Below are 21,113 nucleotides of genomic sequence, written 5' to 3'. Positions count from 1 at the left end.
CTGATTCTCCCCAATTCATCATCTACATTACTCCCAAAGGGATCTATTGAAAATACAACCCTGACCACATTGGTCTCCTGCTTAAAATGCTTCCTGGCTCCCTTTTACCCACCAAGTAAGGTCCAACCTCCTCAGCATGATGACCCAAAGCACTGGTCTCTGACTACCTTTCTAGCTTTGCCCCTGTCACCAACCATTTGTATTCCTATCTCTGCTGACTTTAACAAAACTAACCTCTGGTGTAGGTGTGAAAGATAAAATATAGGATGCCCAATGGAATTGGAATTTCAGATAAACAATGATTTTTTGTATAGTACGTCCCATGTAATTGTTATTTAAATGAAATTTAGAATCAACTGGGACTCTTGCACTTTTATTTGCTGAATCTGGTTGCCTTGTTCCATTCTCAGCTCCTCTAGAAAGACTTCCTTGACCGTCTTCAAACTCTTTTCTCCCTCTTGTGCTTTCCCAGTACTCAGTGCTTACAACACTTTGTGGATTTGGATTTGTCTGTCTAGATATCCAACTCACCTACCACACTGGCAGCTAATAGCTGCCTTTGTATTCCCAGAATCTGCCTAATATAGTCCTTGGCACATGGTAGGCATCCAAGAAATATTTACAGAATATCATTTATTGAATGGCACTAATGCTATGTGTATGTAGTTACTTGTTTCTTCTTGTTAGGTAAACATGACAGTAGAGTGTATTCTGACATATTATACATACATGGAGCATAACTTATTCTAATTAGGATCCTATTTTGTGGTTGGACATGATATGGAGTTTCACTGGTCATGTATTCATATATGAATATAGAAAAATTATGTCCAATGTGACTACTTTTGACATTCTTTTCTTATTTGTGGTGTTGGGGATGAAACCCAGAACCTTGTGCATGCTGGGAGAGTGCTGTACAACCGAGCTGCACATACCCTTGGCTCAAGTTTCTTATTTTCACATGCAAGTAGGTGCAAAAATAGGTAGATATGGTTCTTCTAGTGTGTATTTCAAGATATAGACATTGGTCCACGTGGCTTCTAGTTCCTTTATGAGAGCCTTAAGCCAAGTGATAATCATGTGTTCCAGTTTAACTTGGGCCCTTTTCTCAAGCAGGAATGCAGAATCCCAAGCAGCAAGTGGTAGATTTTTTTGAATAGGACATTTCCGAGGACAAATAGTAGGCCCCAAAGGGGGCACATGTTTAAAAAAAGAAACTATAAGGGAGAGTGGGTAGGAGAGGGGTGGGAAAACTTTTCCAATTCCTGTCCACATAAAGACACTATACAAACGAAAAATTGAAGTTTAAAATAAAAGTCTAATGGAAAGGACTAATAGAAAGGGGAGGAAAGTAAAGAAGTAGGTGTGGGTGGGTGGGTGTCTGTGTGTGTTTCTGTGTGTAAAGACCTGTAACTGTTATGATGGACATTTAATTACAACTTATGGAGATATTGTGTTTTAAGATCCTAAGGAGGTTGTTTTCAAATTTATGGTGAAATTTTTCCCAGTGGACCCTGGACATCTTCGGGAAGAACTTACAAGGTATAGTACCTTTGTGTCTGCTGCATGATGTTACTTGAGGATCATCATTTTCCATTGATTGGGAAGGGGCTTCTGGCTCCCCTTAGCAAGACTTGGCTCTATGTCACTCTCTGGGAGATGGAAAGGAGCAGGAGAGAGAAAGAGCCTGGCTGGTCTCCAAGATGTAAATCTTCAAAAGTTTGGAGCTTCAGGGAGAATGAGGGGTGATATTCTAGAAGTGGTAGCAAACCTGGCTGACACTTAGGGGTTATGTTATTAACTGCTACAGCAATAACCATGCTCTCCCTCATAGCATGATACCAGCTGATTTCTGTGAACATTGAAAATAGGCACGTGTATATATATATATATATATATATATATATATATATATATATATATATATATATCTCATAAGTAGAATCCGAGACATTCTGTAATGATGATGTATACTTATGAAAGATGCCCTTTGGAATGACAATGTAAACCTACTTCTGCAAAAATTCATTGTCAATACAATACTCCCCCAACCCTTACTCTGCTTTCTAGACTTAGACTCTTAAACATAGAACAGATCTAAGAGATAACCCAGTCCAACCCTCTTGGTTTACAGATGAGGAAACATGCCCTGGGAGTTAAAATGATTTGGCCAACATCACAGGATGTTGGCAGTTATTCTTCCTGACGTCTCCCCTCCTACATGGTTCATAGATAGTTCAACCTCACCCCTTTCATACAAGGAAACTTTTCTGAGAGGTCCTGCACAAGTCACTTTTCATAAGCCTCTCTCTTCCTATTTTCTCTCCAAATTCTCTCCACATTTGGGAGTTGTAGACCAGTTTCCCAGATAACCTATTATCTTGGTATTTATATTAGTTTGCATTCATAAACCCATTTCAGTTAAGTTTTAAATTATGACCAATTTTGATGGAGATAAACACATTCTCTCCCCCTCCCTCAAAAAAAAAAAAAAAACAACCTGAGAAAATCAATGTGATGATGAATGATTCATCAGCTGTTCAGAGGAAAGATTTGGTACTTGTAGCAGGCAACTGCCTTCTTAACAGCAAGGAACGTGTCAAATGACAAGAAGTTTCTTTCTTGTTAGGAACACAAAGAAATTCACTTTCCTTTTAGCAACTGAACTGATTTTTTTCTCATTTCCATCTCTATTTGAAAACAGGCAATGGCAAAGGTTAAGTTCCCTTTCGCTTTTCCCCATTGGTCCATTTAAAAATACTTAACTGGCTGAATTCATAAGGATACTTGTTTGAGGCTAATATGTGGATTTCTGTGAGTGGTGTGCAAATATAATTTTTCTAATTGAGTCATTTCTAATGCATTAGGGAGCTCACAATTCTAAGGATTATAATGATTAATGCTTTTGTAAACTGAATAATCATCTGCTAAATTTTTCAATCTGTATTTTCGTCTATCACCTGCAATTAATTTTGATCCACCACATGGCCTTCAAGGCTTAATTAGTTACCAAAAAGGTCAACTGAACTTCATTTAGAAAATCACATTTTAGTCAGGAGTGGTGGTGCACAGCCATAAGCCAGCTACTCCAAGATGATGAGGCAAGAGGATCATAAGCTAAAGGCTAGACTGGGCACTTAGCAAGACCCTGTTTCAAAGTAAAATAAAAAGGCTGAGGATGTAGCTGACTTGCAGAGTGCTTGTCCAGCATATACAAGGCTCTGGGTTCAATTCCCAGTGCCAAAAATGATTGTATTTTATATAGGGAAGCACCCACTGTAGATATTCAATGAATGTTTTAATGTATAAAATAAAATCAATATTTTATCTTGGACCATGGAAGAAAGCAGTGGTGGAGTCTTTATTATACACATTTTTTCCCCAAAAGTTGATTCTCCTTTGATAAGACCTTAAATGTGTGGGACAAATGCTATCTGTTTGGTAGAGCCCCAAATACCAACCTTCATTTTAAGAGTCCCTGGTGAGATGCCGGTGGGGGAAAAAGGCTTAATTCCATTCAGTAAATGTTCCTTATGATACCTCTTCTGTGTGAAGTGTTGGGCTGCTCCAATGATAGAGATAGCAATTCAGGCAAAGGGAATAACATGGGCAGAAGCCTGGCCCCAAGTCCTTGATTTCTGAAATCATAATCTTTGGGTGATATGACCTTGTTAAATCATGTCACCCCTCTCTGTATAAGTGTAAACCAGGCTGATCATTCCTGGTCCACCAACCACCTTGTTATTGCAGAGAGTACTTGATAACACTATTTTGTTTGTGGTGCTGTGAATGGAACCCAGGGCCTCATGCATGCTAGGAAAGCACTCAACCACTGAGCTACACTCTAGCCTTTGACTGCACTTTCTTAACAGTTCAGTACTAGCCTCAAAAGTGCCTTCATTCTTGCTGGCTCTTCTTTTCTTTCTTGTTTGGAATGTGGCTTTGCTACGTGGCAGAAACTACCAGAGAATGATTGGCCACTTCCCTCAAGTTGGCGGGAGGATTTGGCCAGGGTGATTCCTAATGGCTGCAAAAACTGCCAAAATGCTGGATCAGCACTTTGTGGTCTGGGGCTGGTTTGGGGCTGAAACAAATCTTATGCATTACTCACCACTGGGGGTGCCATTCGTCTCTTGAATTATCTTGGGTCTGGCAGAAGTGAAATGCTCTTTCTTATTCATGTTTCTCTCTCTAAGAGATTTTTCCCAACTTCTTTGCAGGTATCTTTTTACTCTTCAAATAAAGAAGGATTTGGCTCTAGGAAGGCTTCCCTGCAGTGACAACTGTACAGCGTTGATGGTATCTCACATCTTACAATGTAAGTAACTAATGTCTGCTTTGGGGCCTATCAGCCAGATGGAGACCCAAGCAAAAGAGCTGAACATCCCAGTGTGAATATCACTGTGTTAGGGCTTAAAAGGACAGACAGCCTGGATAAGATCTAGAGAAACAGCATGGTGCAGCAGAAAGAGGCTGCTTCATTGCAGCCATTGAGATTTGTATCAATTTCTGTTCTGTCTCTACTACTTCCTAAATGTGGAGGGCAATTCCCTTTCCTTCTCTGAGCCTGAGTGTCCTTGCCTTTAAAATAGAAATAAGAATACCCTCTCACGGGGTGGTTCCATAGATTAAAAGTAAATGCTGATTTTCTTTTACCTCAGTCCAACCTGCCCCTCCCACTGCCCCTAGGCTTGCTGTCCAGGAACTAGTTTGGACAAATCTGGGCATGGATTTTGCCAGGCAGGCACTGACTGCCTCTGTTTGCCCCCAGGATACATCTCTGGTATGTGCTCTCTGTAGCACACTGTCACGTTCAATATGATTTCTGTGTTGCTCTTTATCATGGTTTCAGAGAACAAAGCACAGAGTACAGCAGGTGGAGAGAGGCTAAAAGGGAAAAAGGCCCCAGGCATCTATTAGTGTTCCCCATATCCTAGTAGCCATAGTTGGACTAGGCTGAATAACAAAGGTAGGCAGAGGAGGCAGAACAGTGGGGGCCTGCCTGGGAGGGTTGACACTGGACAGGCCAGGCTGCTCCTGTAGCCCTAAGGGTAGGGTCTAGGCAGCTGAAGATAACATCTCTTCTTCTAAGGCCAGCTGGACTTTCTCTCTATTTTAGAGGCCTCCCAAGAATACACTGTTCCTTAGTAATCCTGCAGGACCATAACTTCAGTTTCTTGTTTCATAAGTTCATTTTTGACCTCTGCCCCCTTACCTTTCTGCCAGTCCATAAATGGTTGATTTCACTAGGAACTCCAGAACGAAGTGCTTGGATGCGGATGGTGTCTGAATCCATGTTTATCAAGGGACTCCTGGATGGGACAAGTAAAAAGAACTTAAGTATCTCAGCAAGGCAGAGGGCAGTAAGAGCAATAGTAATCAGGGAAGGCTGAGGGAGGAGGTGGCTTTTGTGCTGGACCTTAAAGAGAAACTGGGGAATTGGATAGATGATAGGCAGAGAAAACAGCATGAAAGAAATGGTGGTGGGACAAGAAGCAGCATATATGGAGGATGCAGAATGTCCCAGTAGAGCTCAAGCATGGTGTCTATTTAGGAGAAGTAGTGGAAAGTGAAGCATCATTTTGAAGATCCTGAATGCCAAGGTCATTACCCATGTGTCCAATATTTTGTTTGGCACTGGGATGTGGGGCCTGGGTAGAGCAGATGGAGGAAACATTGTTGGAAAACATCTTTCTCCATTGGCTGCCTCTTAAAGTAGCAACCAGGGGGTTGGGGTTTCTGGGTGGCCTTTTTTGGGGGAGCCCAATTTCATTCTTAACAATTCTGCCTTATGTGTTTGAGCATTCCCTAGTGGCCAATTTCAGGCATAGCATAGAGCCCTTCAGTTTTCTCAGGAGTTATTTTGTTTATCAATAGAAGCTCTTTCCATAGGGGAGCTGTGGAGGCAGGAACCAAACTTCCAGTGAGTTAGCTTTTCATAATTGATCCTGGTCAGGTTCACTGGACACTAAGATAGTATGCCGGTCACAACCAGATTTCTCATTTATCTGTTCATTTATTCACTCATCCAATATTCGTTGAACACCTGCTGTATTCTAGGCATTCGAGAACCCCGCATCCTGACGTTCTTACCTGCTTAAGTCTGTCTTGGAATTCATCTTCTCTAACGGGACATTTCCTCTCAAACACAATTTATACATTTCAAATGAAGCTTCCCCCTTATGAACTCCCTTAGTAACCCTTCTTTGCCATTTATTCAACAAAAATTCATTTTTACTTATCAAATACATGCCATGTGCCAGATACTATTATAGGTAATTGAGGCCACAGCAAGGAATTAAAACAAAAATCCTCACCCTCATGGAGTTCGCATGTTGACAGCATTAGAAGGTGATAAGGGCAATGGAGAAAAATAAAGCATGGAAGAGAGATAAGGGATTCTGAGAGTGGGTACAATATTTAAATAAGGTGGTAAGTGGAGGTAAATGTACTGTGAAGGGAACAGTTGAACAAAGAATTGAAGGAGGTGAGAGACCAAGCCATGCAGCAAATCTGGTGGAAGAAAGTTCTAAGCAGAGAGAACATTCAGTGCAAAAGGCCTGAGGTAGTAACATACTACGAGTCTTGGGGAAACATCAAAAGCTATTGTGACTAGCTGGAGCTGAATGAGACCCTAGTCGGAGAGAGTAATCCTGAAGGGCCTTAGAGACCCTGTCTCTAAATAAAATATAAAAAGTGCTGGGGATTTGGCTCAGTAGTTGAGTGTCCCTGAGTTCAATACCTGGTTTAAAAAAAATTGAAAACCAAGTCCTAGGTACTCACGTGTAATTCCAGCAACTCAGGATCCTGAGGCAGAAACATCAAAAGTTCTGGGCCAGCCTTAGCAACTTACAAGACCCTGTTTCAAGGAAAGAAATAAAACATATTAAAGACATACAACTTGACTCTAAATGAGATGGGAAAGCATTGAAGCAGTTTAAGCAGAGGAGTGAAATAATCTGAATTAGATGTTAACAGGATCATGTTAGCTGCTGTGGTGAAAATACATCTGAGGAGGGAATGGTGGGAGTGTGGAGACCAGATAAGAGGAAATTACAGGAGAGATAATGATAGTTTGGACCAGCATGGTGATACTGAAAGTGCTCATGACATTTGTCATCTTCTGTTATTGGTGATATTTACTTATTTGTATGTAATAGTTCTCTTCCTAACTTGTCATAGTTCTGCATGAAGATAAAAACAAGCCCAGTCTTAGATGTTCTTGTGTTTTCAGCATGGGGTCTTGTGTTTAATAATTCCAAAGTCTAGGGTTGGGGATGTGGCTTAGTGGTAGACAACTTGCCCAGGATGTGTGCGGCCCTGGGTTCAATCCCAGCACTGCACAAACAAAAAGCAAAACAAACGAATATACTAAAGGACTTTAATATCTACTTAGTCACTTAAGAAGGAAGAAAAATAAGCCAAAAGTTTGATGTGTGATGTATTTTTTAAAATGGCTTTATTGATGTAGAATTTACATACAATAAATTCACCTATGTAAAAATGCACAACTCAACTCTAAATTTACAGAGTTGTGCAACCATTACCACAATCCAGTTTTAGAACATTTCTATAACATCAAAAGAGATCTCTCAGGCCCATTTGTGATCACACTCTGTTCCCATGCTTAGCTCCAGGCAACCACAGTTTATTTTCTGTTTCTCCATATTTGCCTTTTTTGGACATTTCATGTAAATTGAATGATAAAATATGTGGTATTTTGTATCTTTTTCCACTCGTCATATTTTTTAAATTCATAAATGTTTCAGTTTGTTCCTTTCTGTTGCTGAATAGTATTCCATTTTATGTATGTACCATATTTTATCCATCTAATCACCTGGTCATGGACATTTGGATTATTTCCAGCTATAATAAATAATGTTATAAACATTGGCTCACCAGTCTTTATATGAGTACCTGTTTTCATTTCTCTTGGGCAGATTCCTGAGTGTAATTGCTTGGTGTTGTGAAATACTTATGTTGAATATTTTAAGAAACAGCCAAACTGTTTTCCAAATTGTTACATTAACACCAGAAATGTATGAGGTTTTCAATTTTTCTATACCTTCATTAATATGTGGTTATGAAGACATATCTTATTGCAATTATAATTATCAGCATTTTCCTAATGACTAAAGATTTGACACCTTTTTGTGTGCTTATCGCTGTTTGTTTGTTTTTGTAAAATGCTTATTTAAAACTCTTGCCTATGTTAAAAGAGTTATCTTACTATCGACCTTTTTTTTGGGGGGGGGGAGGTGCAGGGTAACAGAGATTGAACCCAGGGGTGCTTAACCACTGAGCTACATCCCCAGCCTTTTTTTTAAAATTTTAGTTTTATTTTGAGACAGGTTCTCACTAAGTTGCTGAGGTTGGCTTTGAACATGCAATCCTCCTGCCTCAGCCTCCCAAACTGCTGGGATTATAGGTGTGCACCACCAGGCCTGCCTCATTTGAGAATTTAAGACATTAAATTTGTCTTTTGACCTTATTTCTGGACTCTCAATTATGGTTCATCAATCTCAACATCTGTCCTTTTATCATTATTTACACTTACTTTATTTTTGTAACTTTGTTATAGGTTTTGAAATAAGCAACTGTACATACTCCAACTTTATTTTTTCTGCAAAATTGTTTTGATTAATTTGCATCTCTTCATTTCCATGTAAATCTTAAGCTTATTGATTTAAAAAAAAAAGTCTGTGGGATTTTGATGGGGATTGCCCTATGTTTATAGCTCAATTTTGTAAAAAGTTGCCATCTTAACAATAGCAAGTCTTCTAGTCCATAAACATGAAATATCTTTCCACTTGTGTAAATCATTTTTCAAAATTCATCAATGTTTGTAGTTTCCAGTGTACAAGTCCTACACTTCTTTTGTTTGATTTATTCCTCAGTATTTTATTCTTTTCTTGATGTTACTGTAAATGCAACTATTTTCTTAATTTTTTTCAGATTGTTCATTGCTATCATATACAAATATATTTACCTTTTGTATATCAGTTTTTTCTTGCTGAACTAATTTATTAGTTTTAGTAGTTTTGTGGGTTCTTTATGATTTTTGACATACAAGATCATGTTTACTTCAAGTAAAGACAATTTTATCTCTTCCATTTTCAAGCACATCCTTTGTATATCTTCTTCTTGCCCAACTGTAATTACTAGAACCACCAGTATCATGTTGGGTGAGATAGCAAGAACAGATATCTTTGTCTGGTTCCTGGTCTTAAAGGGAAAGCATTTCGTTTCTAACCATGTGGTATGATTATAATAGTAGTTATAAGGTTTTTTTCCCATATTTTTACTGGTGCATTATAATTATACATAATGGGAGGATTCATTATTACATACTCATATGTGCACACAAAATAACAATATAATTTGGTCAGTAACATTCCCCAGTATTTCCTTTTTTCCCTCCCCTCCTTAGCCCTAGGTTTTTTCTTTGCTTATTTGTTTTTTTCAGGGCTGGGGATTGAACTCAGGGCCTCACACATGCTAAAGAAGTGCTCTGTCACTGAGCCAAGTGTTTTTACCATAAATGGGTGTTGGATTTACTCATTGCCTTTTCTGCATCTATTCAGATGATAATGTATAATGAGTTGGGGTGTTTTTTTTGGTGTGTGTGTGTGTGTGTGTGTGTGTCTGTGTGTGTGCATTTGTGTCCTTTATTATATTAATAGGTGTATTACATTAATTGATTTTCGTATGTTGAACTTACCTTGAAATCCTGAAATAAATCTTACTTGGTCATAGCATACAATCTTTTTTTTTTAAAGATGTTGGTGGACCTTTATTTTATTCATTTCTTTATTTGTGGTGCTGAGAATCAAACCCAGTGCCTCACACGTGCTCTACCACTGAGCCATAATTCCAGCCCCTGCAATGTTTTCTATATAATGCCAAATTCAATTTGCTAGTATTTTATTGAGGATTTTTGCCTCTATATTCACAAGAGATATTGACTTATACTTTTCTCTTCTTGTTGATGTTTTTATCTGGCTTGGGTATTGGGGTAATACTGGGCCCCTAGAATGAATTGGTAAGTATGCCCTTCTCTATTTTCTGGAAAAAAAATTGTGAAGAATTTATATTTATTACTATTTTGAACATTTGATTAAATTAATTGGTGAGGCTATCTAAGCCTGATTGATTGTTAGTGAGATTTGTACATTTATCAGTATTGGTAAAATAAATGAACAAATAAATAAATTAACAAGTCCTTGTATTGGCCTTTAGAAATGTTTGATATATGGAGATTTTCATCATATTGTGATTTTGAAATATACATGTGTACCTTAATTGTCTAAAGATGACCAAACTATCTGTCCAAAATACAAATAGAACACAAAGAAAGAGAATATAAACAAACAAAAATTCTTCTAGCTCTCAAACTAGGTACCCTATTGTTCACATGTTTTGCTTACCACAGGATTTCATGGAGAGTCTATTTACACTTTTTAAATTTTTATTTATTTGTTTGTTTGTTTATTTATTTATGGTACTGGGGGTTTAACCCAGGGGGTACTTCACCACTAAGCTACATCCCCAGTACTTTTTATTTTTAATTTTGAGACAGGACCTCACTAAGTTACTGAGGCTGGCTTTGCACTTGCAATCTTCCTGCCTCAACCTCCCAAGCCACTGGGATTACAGGCATGCACCACCGTGCCCAGCAAGAGTGTATTCACTCTTATACAACATACACTTCTGATAGGTGTAGAGATCTGATTTTCCATTTTATGTTAGATGAGAATTCGATGACCAGGAAGTAATTCATATAAATCTGATATGAAAAAAGCAAAAACAACAATGATGACAACAATTTAATAAAACAACTATAAAGAAGACAAAAGAATCCAAATGTCAAAGCAGCCTGAGGCCTTTGGGGCAGATAATCCCTAAATACCTCAATTACCTGCATAGGCATAATGCTATAAAAATATTTATAATAATAAGCTGGAGACATCTAGAAAAGTGTAAATTATGATCATGCATACACTGCTAGGTATTTGAAAGCCCAGAATAATTTCCAGAATGATTCATCTCCTGGGGATTCCAGATAGCTGGGGATTTACTAGATTTCCAATGTATAGAGTGATAAATTGGCTGAGACTGGCTTGCATTATAATTAGCATGTTTATTCCCCTTTCTTGATAATATATGATCAGGGTGGAGTGAAGTTGGGGGGATGAATTAGTCTACTAGGGCTGTCAAGGAAAAATACCAGATACTGGGTGGTTTAAAGGAGAGAAAATAATTTTCTTATGATTCTGGAAGTTCAAGATCAAGGTGTTGGCTTGTTTGGCTTCTTCTGAAGCCTCTCTCCTTGGCTTACAGATGGCTGTCTTCTTGCTATGTTTTCATGTGGTCCTTTTTCTGTGCTCACATCCCTTGCATCTCTCTGTATGTCCAAATTTCCTCCCTTTATAGGAACACCAGTCAGATTGAATTACAGAGCTCCCAATGGCCTTGATTTTAAATTAATCACCTCTTTAAAGGACTTGTCTCCAAATTGAACCATGTTTGGTGGTACTGGAGGTTAGGATTTCCACATTGGAGAGAGAAAATTCAACCTCTAACAGGGGTCAGTTGGAAGTAGGAGATATAAGAAGAATGTGGGAAAAGAAAATCCCAACAAAACATGCAGCTGTAATCTTGGTAATAGGTCTGTTGCTTACTATACTGAAACACCATATACCAACTGCTCATATTGGAATGTCTAGTGTCTCTACCATAAATTCAGTCAAAGAACAGATATTTATCTCTGTGTTCTTATTTTTAAATTTTTTTTAGTTGTAGATGGACACAATGTCTGTAACTTACTATACTGAAACATCAATACCAACTGCTCATAATTTGAAAAATAGCCAGTCGGTCCTCCCCTACAGAAATACACATATATGTATAGCATGAAGTCAGAAGCATGGAGCTACAACTAGCTGCAAAGAAAGAACTATTTGGGGGAGATCATTAGGCTGAGTTTGCTCTTTGGAACTTCTAGAGCAAGTATATTAGGGCATCTAAAAATTGTAGGCTGTGACACTGTCCAGGACCTCCAGAGACACCTTGAGGGGTCCAAAATGTGCAATGCTTCTGTTCATTTCTGTTTGCAATGGCTGAGTTGCTTAGTTCCTTGATAGTAATGTGAAAAATGTCACTTTCTTTTGTCATGCAGCAGAACTGGGAGACTTTCATGAAGAAACAGTCAAGAAACATCTGGCACAAAGCCGGTACTTACCAAACCAAGACTGTTTAGAGAGCAAGATCATGCACTTTCATCAGAAGCACATGTAAGTACTTTAACTGGCACCTGCTTCCCCAGTGGAGGACACTAAAGCTGGGAACAGATTCTTGAAAGCAAGCCCTTAAGCCTGAGAAGCTTCAGGCTCAAGAAAACACTGACCTCCTCATGGAGCTCTCAGAGTGGAAGTGTCATGTGTGCTGGATTTATTAGGCTCATAAATTCTTTCCCCTTGCAGTGGCAAAAATCCAGCTGAATCTGATATTCTACTACTGGACATAGCAAGGAAACTGGACATGTATGGCATCAGGCCCCACCCTGCCAGTGATGGTGAAGGAATGCAGATTCACCTGGCTGTTGCACACATGGGAGTCCTGGTGTTACGGGTAACAACTCTTTCCTTCCAAGTCCTTCAACTTGCCACGTTATCTCCACTCAAACTTGGGTGTCTGTTTCCTGGGTGATCACAATACTCAGTTTTACCAACTGCTAGAAAGGGAAATAATGCTTGGAAAGGTTTGGGGTAAGCCATCTCCCCTCAATGCACTTTGCTTCAAGGTGCAATCTTCAGGGTGTAAATAACTATCTACATCCTAAGGGGTTCACACATTTGTTGAGGCCAGCATGGTAGGGAAGTAAAGTCAAGAAGCTCTTTGGAACTTCTAGAGCAAGTATATTAGGGCATCTAAAAAATGTAGGCTGTGACACTGTCCAGGACCTCCAGAGACACCTTGAGGGGTCCAAAATGTGCAATGCTTCTGTTCATTTCTGTTTGCAATGGAGGTGCCCAATGCTAGCTGGTAGGGCATTAGTGCTCAACCTTACCACTGACTGTTGCTATTTACTGGCTCATTCTTTTCCCAGGACTTTGTTGTGAATAAATCACTTGTAAGAGAGAAGGGAGATGACCTAAGGCCCACTGACCCCCAAGACCAAATTAGAACTCTGGAGTTACCAAACAGGTCATGTAAGGATTCAGCTAAAAGAATCTTGGCCTTCTCGTTTATTTGGTTATAAACTTTTCAGCATGAGAGTCAGTCACACTGATGAGCAAAAGACTCAATGCAGTAAAATAAGCAAATCCCCAAAAGCCAAAGACAAAATGTTCTCTATGATATGCAGATGCTATCACACAATAAGGTGGGGATACAAGTTCATTGGGTTAGACAAAGGGGAATGAAGGGAAAGGAGGAGCATGGGAATAGGAAAGATAATGGAATACATTGGACATAAATTTCCTATGTTCGATTATGAATTCACCATCAGTGTAACTCCACCTTCATGTCCAACTGCAAGAATGGAAAATTACACTCCATATATGTATAATACGTCAAAATACATTCTATTGTCATGTGTAACTAAAAAGAACAAATTTTAAAAGCCTCAATGGATCACAGGTATATGTGTTTATCCAGGAGGGCCTTGTTACCCTTCCCACTCTAACCCCTGGTCCTTGCCATTTCTTACTGCACTGGAAAAGATGGGAATGGTAGCAAGGTAGAGCCACCATGTTGCTTGTGATTTCTTTCAATGTGAATATTTCTGTAGGCAGTTGGGAACAATACAGCTGATGTTACTTAGAATATGTTGTAGCTCTACCCTAAATTCAGTCAAAAAATAGATATTTATCTCTGCGTTCTTGTTTTTAAAGTGTTTTTTTTTAGTTGTAGATGGACACAATATCTTTATTTTATTTATTTATTCATATGTGGTGCTGAGAATCGAAACCAATGCCTCACACATTCTCAGCAAGTGCTCTACCATTGAGACACAACTCCAGCCCTCTGTGTTCTTTATCATATTCTTTCTTTTTTTAAAAGGGTTTTTAATTGGTTTTTTAAATATATGACAACAGAGTGCATTACAATTCTTATTACACATATAGAACACAATTTTTCATATCTTTGATTGTATATAAAGTATGTTGACAACAATTTGTGTCTTCATACAAGTACTTTGGATAATGATGTCCATCACATTCCACCATTGTTGCTAACCCCCAACCCCCTCCCTTTCCCTTCCACCCCTCTGTCCTATCTAGAGTTGGTCTATTCCTCCCATGCTCTCTCTCCCTACCCCACTATGAGTCAGCCTACTTATATCAGAGAAAACATTCATCATTTGGTTTTTTGGGATTGACTAACTTCACTTAGCATTATCTTCTCCAAATCCATCCATTTACCTGCAAATGCCATGATTTTATTCTCTTTTATTGCTGAGTAATATTCCATTGTGGATATATGCCACATTTTTTTAATCCATTCATCTACTGAAGGGCATCAACTACATCCTATAAAATTAAACTGTTTTAAAGTGTGCAAGTCAGTAGTTTTTAGTTATTTAGGGAGTTAGGAAGCCATTTATTCATTCAACCTTTTTTCAGTATATTCTTTGTGCATTCTGTACCAGGCACTAGGACTACAGAGGTAGATAAGAATGATCCTGAATTCATAGCACTTGGTTTCTAATGAGGAGAAGACAGATAGTTAAGTAAGTAATTACAAACAAGGGCCAGGAGTTTGTGCTAGAAGTGTAGGGCACTAAGATAACAGGTGAGAGGGCCTTAACATTTAAGCCAAGACCTGAGGAAGTTATCCAGGCCACAGGGCCAGAGTTGGGAGTTAAGGAAGGTTGTTTCAAAGAAAGAGCGAACACACAAAAGACAGTCAAGAAACTAACATTGAATGTGAGAGAGACTTGGTCCCAATAGTGCTATCAGACTTTTAAATAATCAACAAACTAATATATGTGGTGCTTATAGGGAATGGTTAGGTGGGAACAAGAGTAGGGGTGATGGTGGTGAGAGTGAAACTTCTCAAATGCTACATATCTTTTTTTTTCCGTGTGTGTGTGTGTGTGTGTGTGTGTGTGTGTGTGTTTTTTGCAGGGAGTCCTGGGGATTGAACCCAGGGGCACTCCACCATCCCCAGATTTTTAAATTTTTTTTGACACAGGGTCTTGCTTAAGTTTCTGAGGCTGGCCTCAAACTTGCCTTCAATACTATTTATCTTTTGTGTGTGCTTTTGGTTTTCAACCATGTGAATGGATTACCTCTTGAACAAACAAATAAATGAACAAACAAGGTAAGTTGTTTAGGCAGACCAGGAGATCCAAGAGAGCACAGGGGAGTTAGAAAGGGACATAGGCTGCAGGAATAAGAATATTCTAGAGAAGGCATTCACAATCGACAAGAAATAGAAAAATTGTGCTCTATATGTGTAATATGAATTGTAATGCATTCTACTGCCATATATAACAAATTAGAATAAAAAATAAATAAAAATAATAATAAAAAAGAAACGAGGGCCAGGGCTGTAGCTGAGTGGTAGAGCACCTGCCTCTCATATGTGAAGCCATGTGTTCGATCCTCAGCACCACATAAAAATAAATAAAGGTATCATGTCCACCTACAACTTAAAAAATATTTTAAAAAAGAAATGACCTAAGCCTCTATTAACTGATGAATGGATAAAGAAAATGTACAAAAATATACAAGATGGAATACTATTCAATTATTAATAATAAGAATGAAATCCTGTAATTTACAACAATATGGATGGAACTGGAGGCTCTTATGTTAAGTGAAATAAGCCAGGGACAGAAATGAAAGTATTTAAAAAGTTGATGTTGTAGTTGAAAGTAATGGTTCCCAAAGACTGGAAAAATAGAGGGAGGGAAGGATGAGGAGAAGTTGATCAATGTGCACTAAGTTACAATTAGATAGGAGGAAAAAGCTCTGGTGTGCTATTGCACAGTAGGATGACTGTTGATAACATTTATGTCTTACATATTTCAACAAAGCTAGAAAAAGTATTCTGAATGTTTTTTTAACATTTATTTTTTAAGTTTTAAGTGGACACAATATCTTCATTTTACTTTTATGTGGTGCTGAGGATCGAACCCAGGGCCTCACACATGCTAGGCAAGTGCTCTACCTCTGAGCCGCAGCCCCAGCCCCTGAATGTTTTTTTTTTTAATTTTTTTTTTTTTTAGTTAGAGATGGACACAATGTCTTTATTTTACTTTATGTGGTGCTGAGGATCGAACCCAGTACCTCATGCATGCTAGGCAAGCAGTCTGCCTCTGAGCCACAGCCCAAGCCCCTGAATGTTTTCATCATAAAAATATTTGGTGAGGGCTGTGGCTTTAGCTCAGTGGTAGATCACTTGCCTAGCATGTGTGACGCACTGGGTTCTATCCTCAACAGCACATACAAATAAATAAATAAATAAATAAATAAAGATATTGTGTTCATTTACAATTAAAAATATTTCAAAAAATATTTGATGAAATAGATATAATTAACCTGGCTGGAACATTGCACAATTGTATATGTATTCAAACATCACATGGCACCCCATTAACATATATCAATTTTAAGTTTTTATAAACAGCTAAAACACTAATTTAAAAAGTGAATCTTTTCAGCTGGGTGCAGTGGCACACGCCTGTAATCCCAGTGGCTTGCGAGGCTGAGACGCGAGAATCGTGAGTTCAAAGCAATAGTGAGGCACTAAGCAACTGAGTGAGACCCTGTCTCTAAACAAAATACAAAATAGGGCTGAGGATGTGGCTCAGTGGTTGAGTGTCCCTGAATTCAATCCCTGGTACCAAAAAAAAAAAAAAAGTGAATCTTTTCTTCAAAGAAAATGAATATTCTCAAGAAGGTGCTATCAAAGCTGGTAAGAAGGCTTGTCTAGGGGCTGGGGATGTGGCTCAAGCGGTAGCGCGCTCGCCTGGCATGCATGGGGCCAAGGTTCGATCCTCAGCACCACATACAAAGAAAGATGTTGTGTCCACTGAAAACTAAAGAATAAATTGAAAATTAAAAAAAAGAAGGCTTGTCTATGTGGAAGGTATTTTGAGTAAGGAGAATGAGGAGACTATAGGAGAAAGGTGTAGATTTGAATGAAAGAGTGTTTCTTTGTGGCAGGGGGGAGCAGTGGGAAAGACAGCTGTATATTCAATAGAAAAGTAACAGGAAAACTCAGCCAAGATTTGATGATGCAGGCAGTGAGGAATTATTGAAGGTATTTGGGTAAATGGGGTGGCAGGAGAAATATGTCTTTTTTTTTTTTTTAGCAGCTGAGTCTGGAAACATGGGAAAGAAGTGAGTCTCGTGAACCTATTAAAGTAATCCATTTCTACTGTGATCTCACTGTCTAAGCCAGAAACCATCCCCAGAGCAGCCTTGTGGCCTACCTGAAACACCTGGCCATAGCTTCTACTTAGCTCAACAGGATCATTCTATGCAAGAGATGGATCAAAAATAGTTTCATTCCCCAGGCATGTGGCACATGCCTGTAATCCCAGAGACTCAGGAAGATAAGGCAGAAAGATCACAAGTTCAAGGCCAGCCTCAGCAATTTAGCAAGATCCTGTGTCAAAATAAAAACAAATTTAAAAGGACTGGTGATGTAGCTCAGTGGTAAATCACTCCTGGGTTCAATCCCCAGTACCACACACACAGATACACACACACACACCACACAGTCCTATTTATGAAATGCATTTTCAATCATATTTGCCCTGTTTTACAAGCCAAATTTTGTTTACACAGCCTGAAATTAGCTACATGTTTTATTACAGGGAAATACAAAGATCAATACTTTCAACTGGGCTAAAATCCGCAAGTTGAGTTTTAAGAGAAAACATTTTCTTATCAAACTTCACGCCAATATCTTGGTAAGTAGATTTCTAATAAATTCTTTTGCTTCTGTTCACTTGGAATTTCTTGGTTGCTTCTGCAAATGTTTTGAATATAAGTGGTGAAAAGCTGACCAGCCCTGAGGGGTGATATGCCCCTTCTCTTGCCTCTACATAACCAACCAGAGCTTTACTCACACTATTAGCAAAGACAAAACACTAAGAAATCTGATTTGTAGTTCAGAATGAGTAAAGTAAGGGAAATCTCTGTGGAAATAGTTTTTGAGGGGCTTGATGAGTCAAATGGGAATGAATGATTAGAATTAGGACTATGGACATAATCACTTGATGTTCTCCACTGCATTTTACAACATATATCTTTTTTAGAGGTTTATTTATTTTTATTAGAGCATTATAGTTATACATAGTAATTGGTTCATGCTGAAAATTTCATATATTCATGGAATTCAAATTCAATTCCCCCTTTCCCTTCCCCTCCTGCCTTCCTCTGTAACTTTACCTATTTTCCTTGAGAAAAAAATTGTTGAGCATCTACTACATGCCAAAGCCAAGCAGGATATGAAAAGTGGGTATACACATAAGCAAAATAAGCAATCATTGGACAAGTTTGCATCATACAAGATGAGACAAAGATGTGAGAAACAATATTGTTTTATAACCATAAAGGAAATGAAACGTGTATCAAATAATTTTTGACCTACAGAAGGTCCAGTTTGGGCTTCATTCTCTGAATCTTGGCATTATATTAAAGTGTTAATTTGAGCAGTTAAGGAGACTGGATCCAGTGGGAAATTCATGGTCAGCCCGAGGGGCTGCAAGTAGGAACCTGGAAAGAAATGAGACAAGTGGGGAGGTCAATGCAGTGGGTTGGTGGGGCTGTGGAAAATGTGGCTGTAATCATGCCATGTAGCCTTTGGCTAAAGGGGGTATATAGTGAGTCAGGAGATGGGAAGATCTTGAACTTTAGGTTTGAAAGGCCAAGGTCCCCAAAGACAGATTGAAATATGTTAAAAGAGCAACACAGAACATCATAGAACAAGATAGCATCTAGAGGAAGAAGTGTTTCTTGCTGGTAAGTTAAAAACCTCATGGACATGTAATCATCCTATAAACTCTTCCATCTGTAAGGAAATCTCCTCCTCCCTCCCCTTTCCTGTTGGTCATTTATAACTTCTTGTCACCTTGAAAGGATGCCCTTTGATGTTCATTTTGACCTGATTTACAACTTCATAAAAATGTTCCTGGCAGAGAAGGGGTGGGGGTTAAACAGTGTCTAAGGCTAGTGTGTAAAGCAAGACTGGCTTTTAGAGAAGGCTCTATTTGAGAGCAGTGGCTCTATCTGTTCCTCTGAAGGTTGCCAATCATTTGGTCTCAGTAGGTGTGAAGCCTATGGGGAGCTGAGTGGGAAATCAGAAGCCCTATAGTCCCTGGGACCAAGAGCTTGGAAGGCATTGGGATTCCAAAGTCTTTAATATTCTGGAAGGATGTTTTGCTAGATGTAAATTGCTTTATATAGGCATTGTGCAAGGACACCTTGGAGTTCACAATGGCCAGCCGAGATGCCTGCAAAGCTTTCTGGAAGACCTGTGTGGAGTATCATGCCTTCTTCAGGCTTTCTGAAGAGCCCAAATCAAAGCCCAAAACTCTACTTTGCAGCAAGGGTTCCAGTTTCCGCTATAGGTAATTAAATACCATGCAGTAGAATCTACTTCTTTTTAATAACATGGGAGGCAATAGGAGTTGTTCAAATTCTAGAGGGAATAAAGAATCTATTTCAGCCAGTCACAGTGGCACACGCCTGTAATCCCAGCGGCTTGGGAAAGTGAGGCAGGAGGATTGCAGGTTCAAAGCCAGCCTCAGCAACTAAGTGAGGCCCTAATCTACTCAGTGAGATCCTGTCTCTAAATAAAAAAATAAAAAGGGCTGTGGATGTGGCTCAGGGGTTAAGTGCTCTTGGGTTCAATCCCTAGTCCTGCCTCCCCCCCAAAAAAAGAATTTATTTCAGTCACTTGAAAGATTGTACTCTTTACTGCTCACTTTTGGCAAGATGCTTTAAGTCAATATTTCCCACCTGGGAGGCAGGGGGATGGGGGCTTACCTACCTAAGGGGTTGGATCAGAATCACAACAAGGATGAGGGGGCATAAGCAGTTTGAGAAAATATATTCAATGAACCTATTGTTTGTCTTATATGCGACTTATATGAAAGACTTGGAAAGGAAAGATCAACAACATCCTTCTGGTGATGGCAAAAGAGCAAGAAAGCACTGGAGGGGATAAGGGATTTAAAAGGTTGAGCAATATTACACTAGCAGCTCCTCACTACAGGTCACACCTTGGAGGAATGGAAGTGAGGTCGAATTAAGATCTTGTTTTTACTTGAAAACACCAGCCTAGGAATGCACTGCAAGAAGCTTTCAAAGCTCTTAGCTAAGATAAAAAATTCTAATCGAATGCTTCCACATAAGGAATTCGTCAAACAGTGGAAGTCTGCCCCAGTAAGAATTGAGGTATTTTTAAGAACGTATTTTTGATGGAATCTTTCCAAAATGTATTCTACAAATCCCTGTCTTCTTGAACAGATGATACTGTGCATATTTTGCCCTTTCCTTAATGACCTGAGTTATTATAAACATCACTTATTATCCTCTGCAGGCAGCTGTAGTGCAGTGACGGCCTCAGGGTGGGGGAGGCAAGTCAGGCCTTGCACTTCAGTGATAAATGGCCCAGACTTTCTGGGTTTTATTATTTTTGTGATATCTTTCTTGGCTCTTGTTTCTCCCACCAGTCAGCTGCATTTCTTTGCTAGTGTACAACTGACTGGAGCTATCTTCTTCTGCTGTTTAGTTAGCTGCTTTTTTCCTGCCATGCATTTGGGAAACAGATAATCAGTTGACTTTTTAAAAAATTTTTGTTTTAGTTTCAGATGGATACAATACCTTTAATTACTTATTTATTTTTTTTATGTGGTGCTGAGAATATAACCCAATGCCTCACGTGTACTAAGGCAAGTGTTCTACCACTAAGTCACAACCCCAGTCCCAGTCAGTTGACTTTTTAAATTTGTAGAAAAGAAATGTCTGGGGGTGCTGGGGTTGTGGCTCAGCAGTAGAGTGCTCGCCTAGTGTGTGAGAGGCCCTGGGTTCGATCCTCAGCACCACATTAAAAAAATAAATAAAATAAAGGTTTTGTGTCCAACCATA

General features: G+C 38.9%; 1 protein-coding gene across 1 annotated transcript in view; it reads left to right on the top strand.

Annotated features, from left to right (window-relative positions):
• Positions 1–21,113, top strand: part of Frmd7 (FERM domain containing 7) — a 53,130-nt gene that overhangs the window by 29,384 nt on the left and 2,633 nt on the right. The window contains exons 4-9 of the mRNA XM_077106505.1: positions 1,509–1,542; positions 4,221–4,318; positions 12,179–12,293; positions 12,483–12,630; positions 17,834–17,929; positions 19,428–19,591. Coding sequence (XP_076962620.1) covers positions 1,509–1,542; positions 4,221–4,318; positions 12,179–12,293; positions 12,483–12,630; positions 17,834–17,929; positions 19,428–19,591 — 655 coding nt within the window. The remainder of the gene's footprint in view (positions 1–1,508; positions 1,543–4,220; positions 4,319–12,178; positions 12,294–12,482; positions 12,631–17,833; positions 17,930–19,427; positions 19,592–21,113) is intronic.

This window comes from Callospermophilus lateralis, chromosome X (genome assembly GCF_048772815.1).
Source record: "Callospermophilus lateralis isolate mCalLat2 chromosome X, mCalLat2.hap1, whole genome shotgun sequence".
Classification (NCBI taxonomy): domain Eukaryota; kingdom Metazoa; phylum Chordata; class Mammalia; order Rodentia; family Sciuridae; genus Callospermophilus; species Callospermophilus lateralis.
This window is presented reverse-complemented; position numbering and strand designations above follow the sequence as displayed.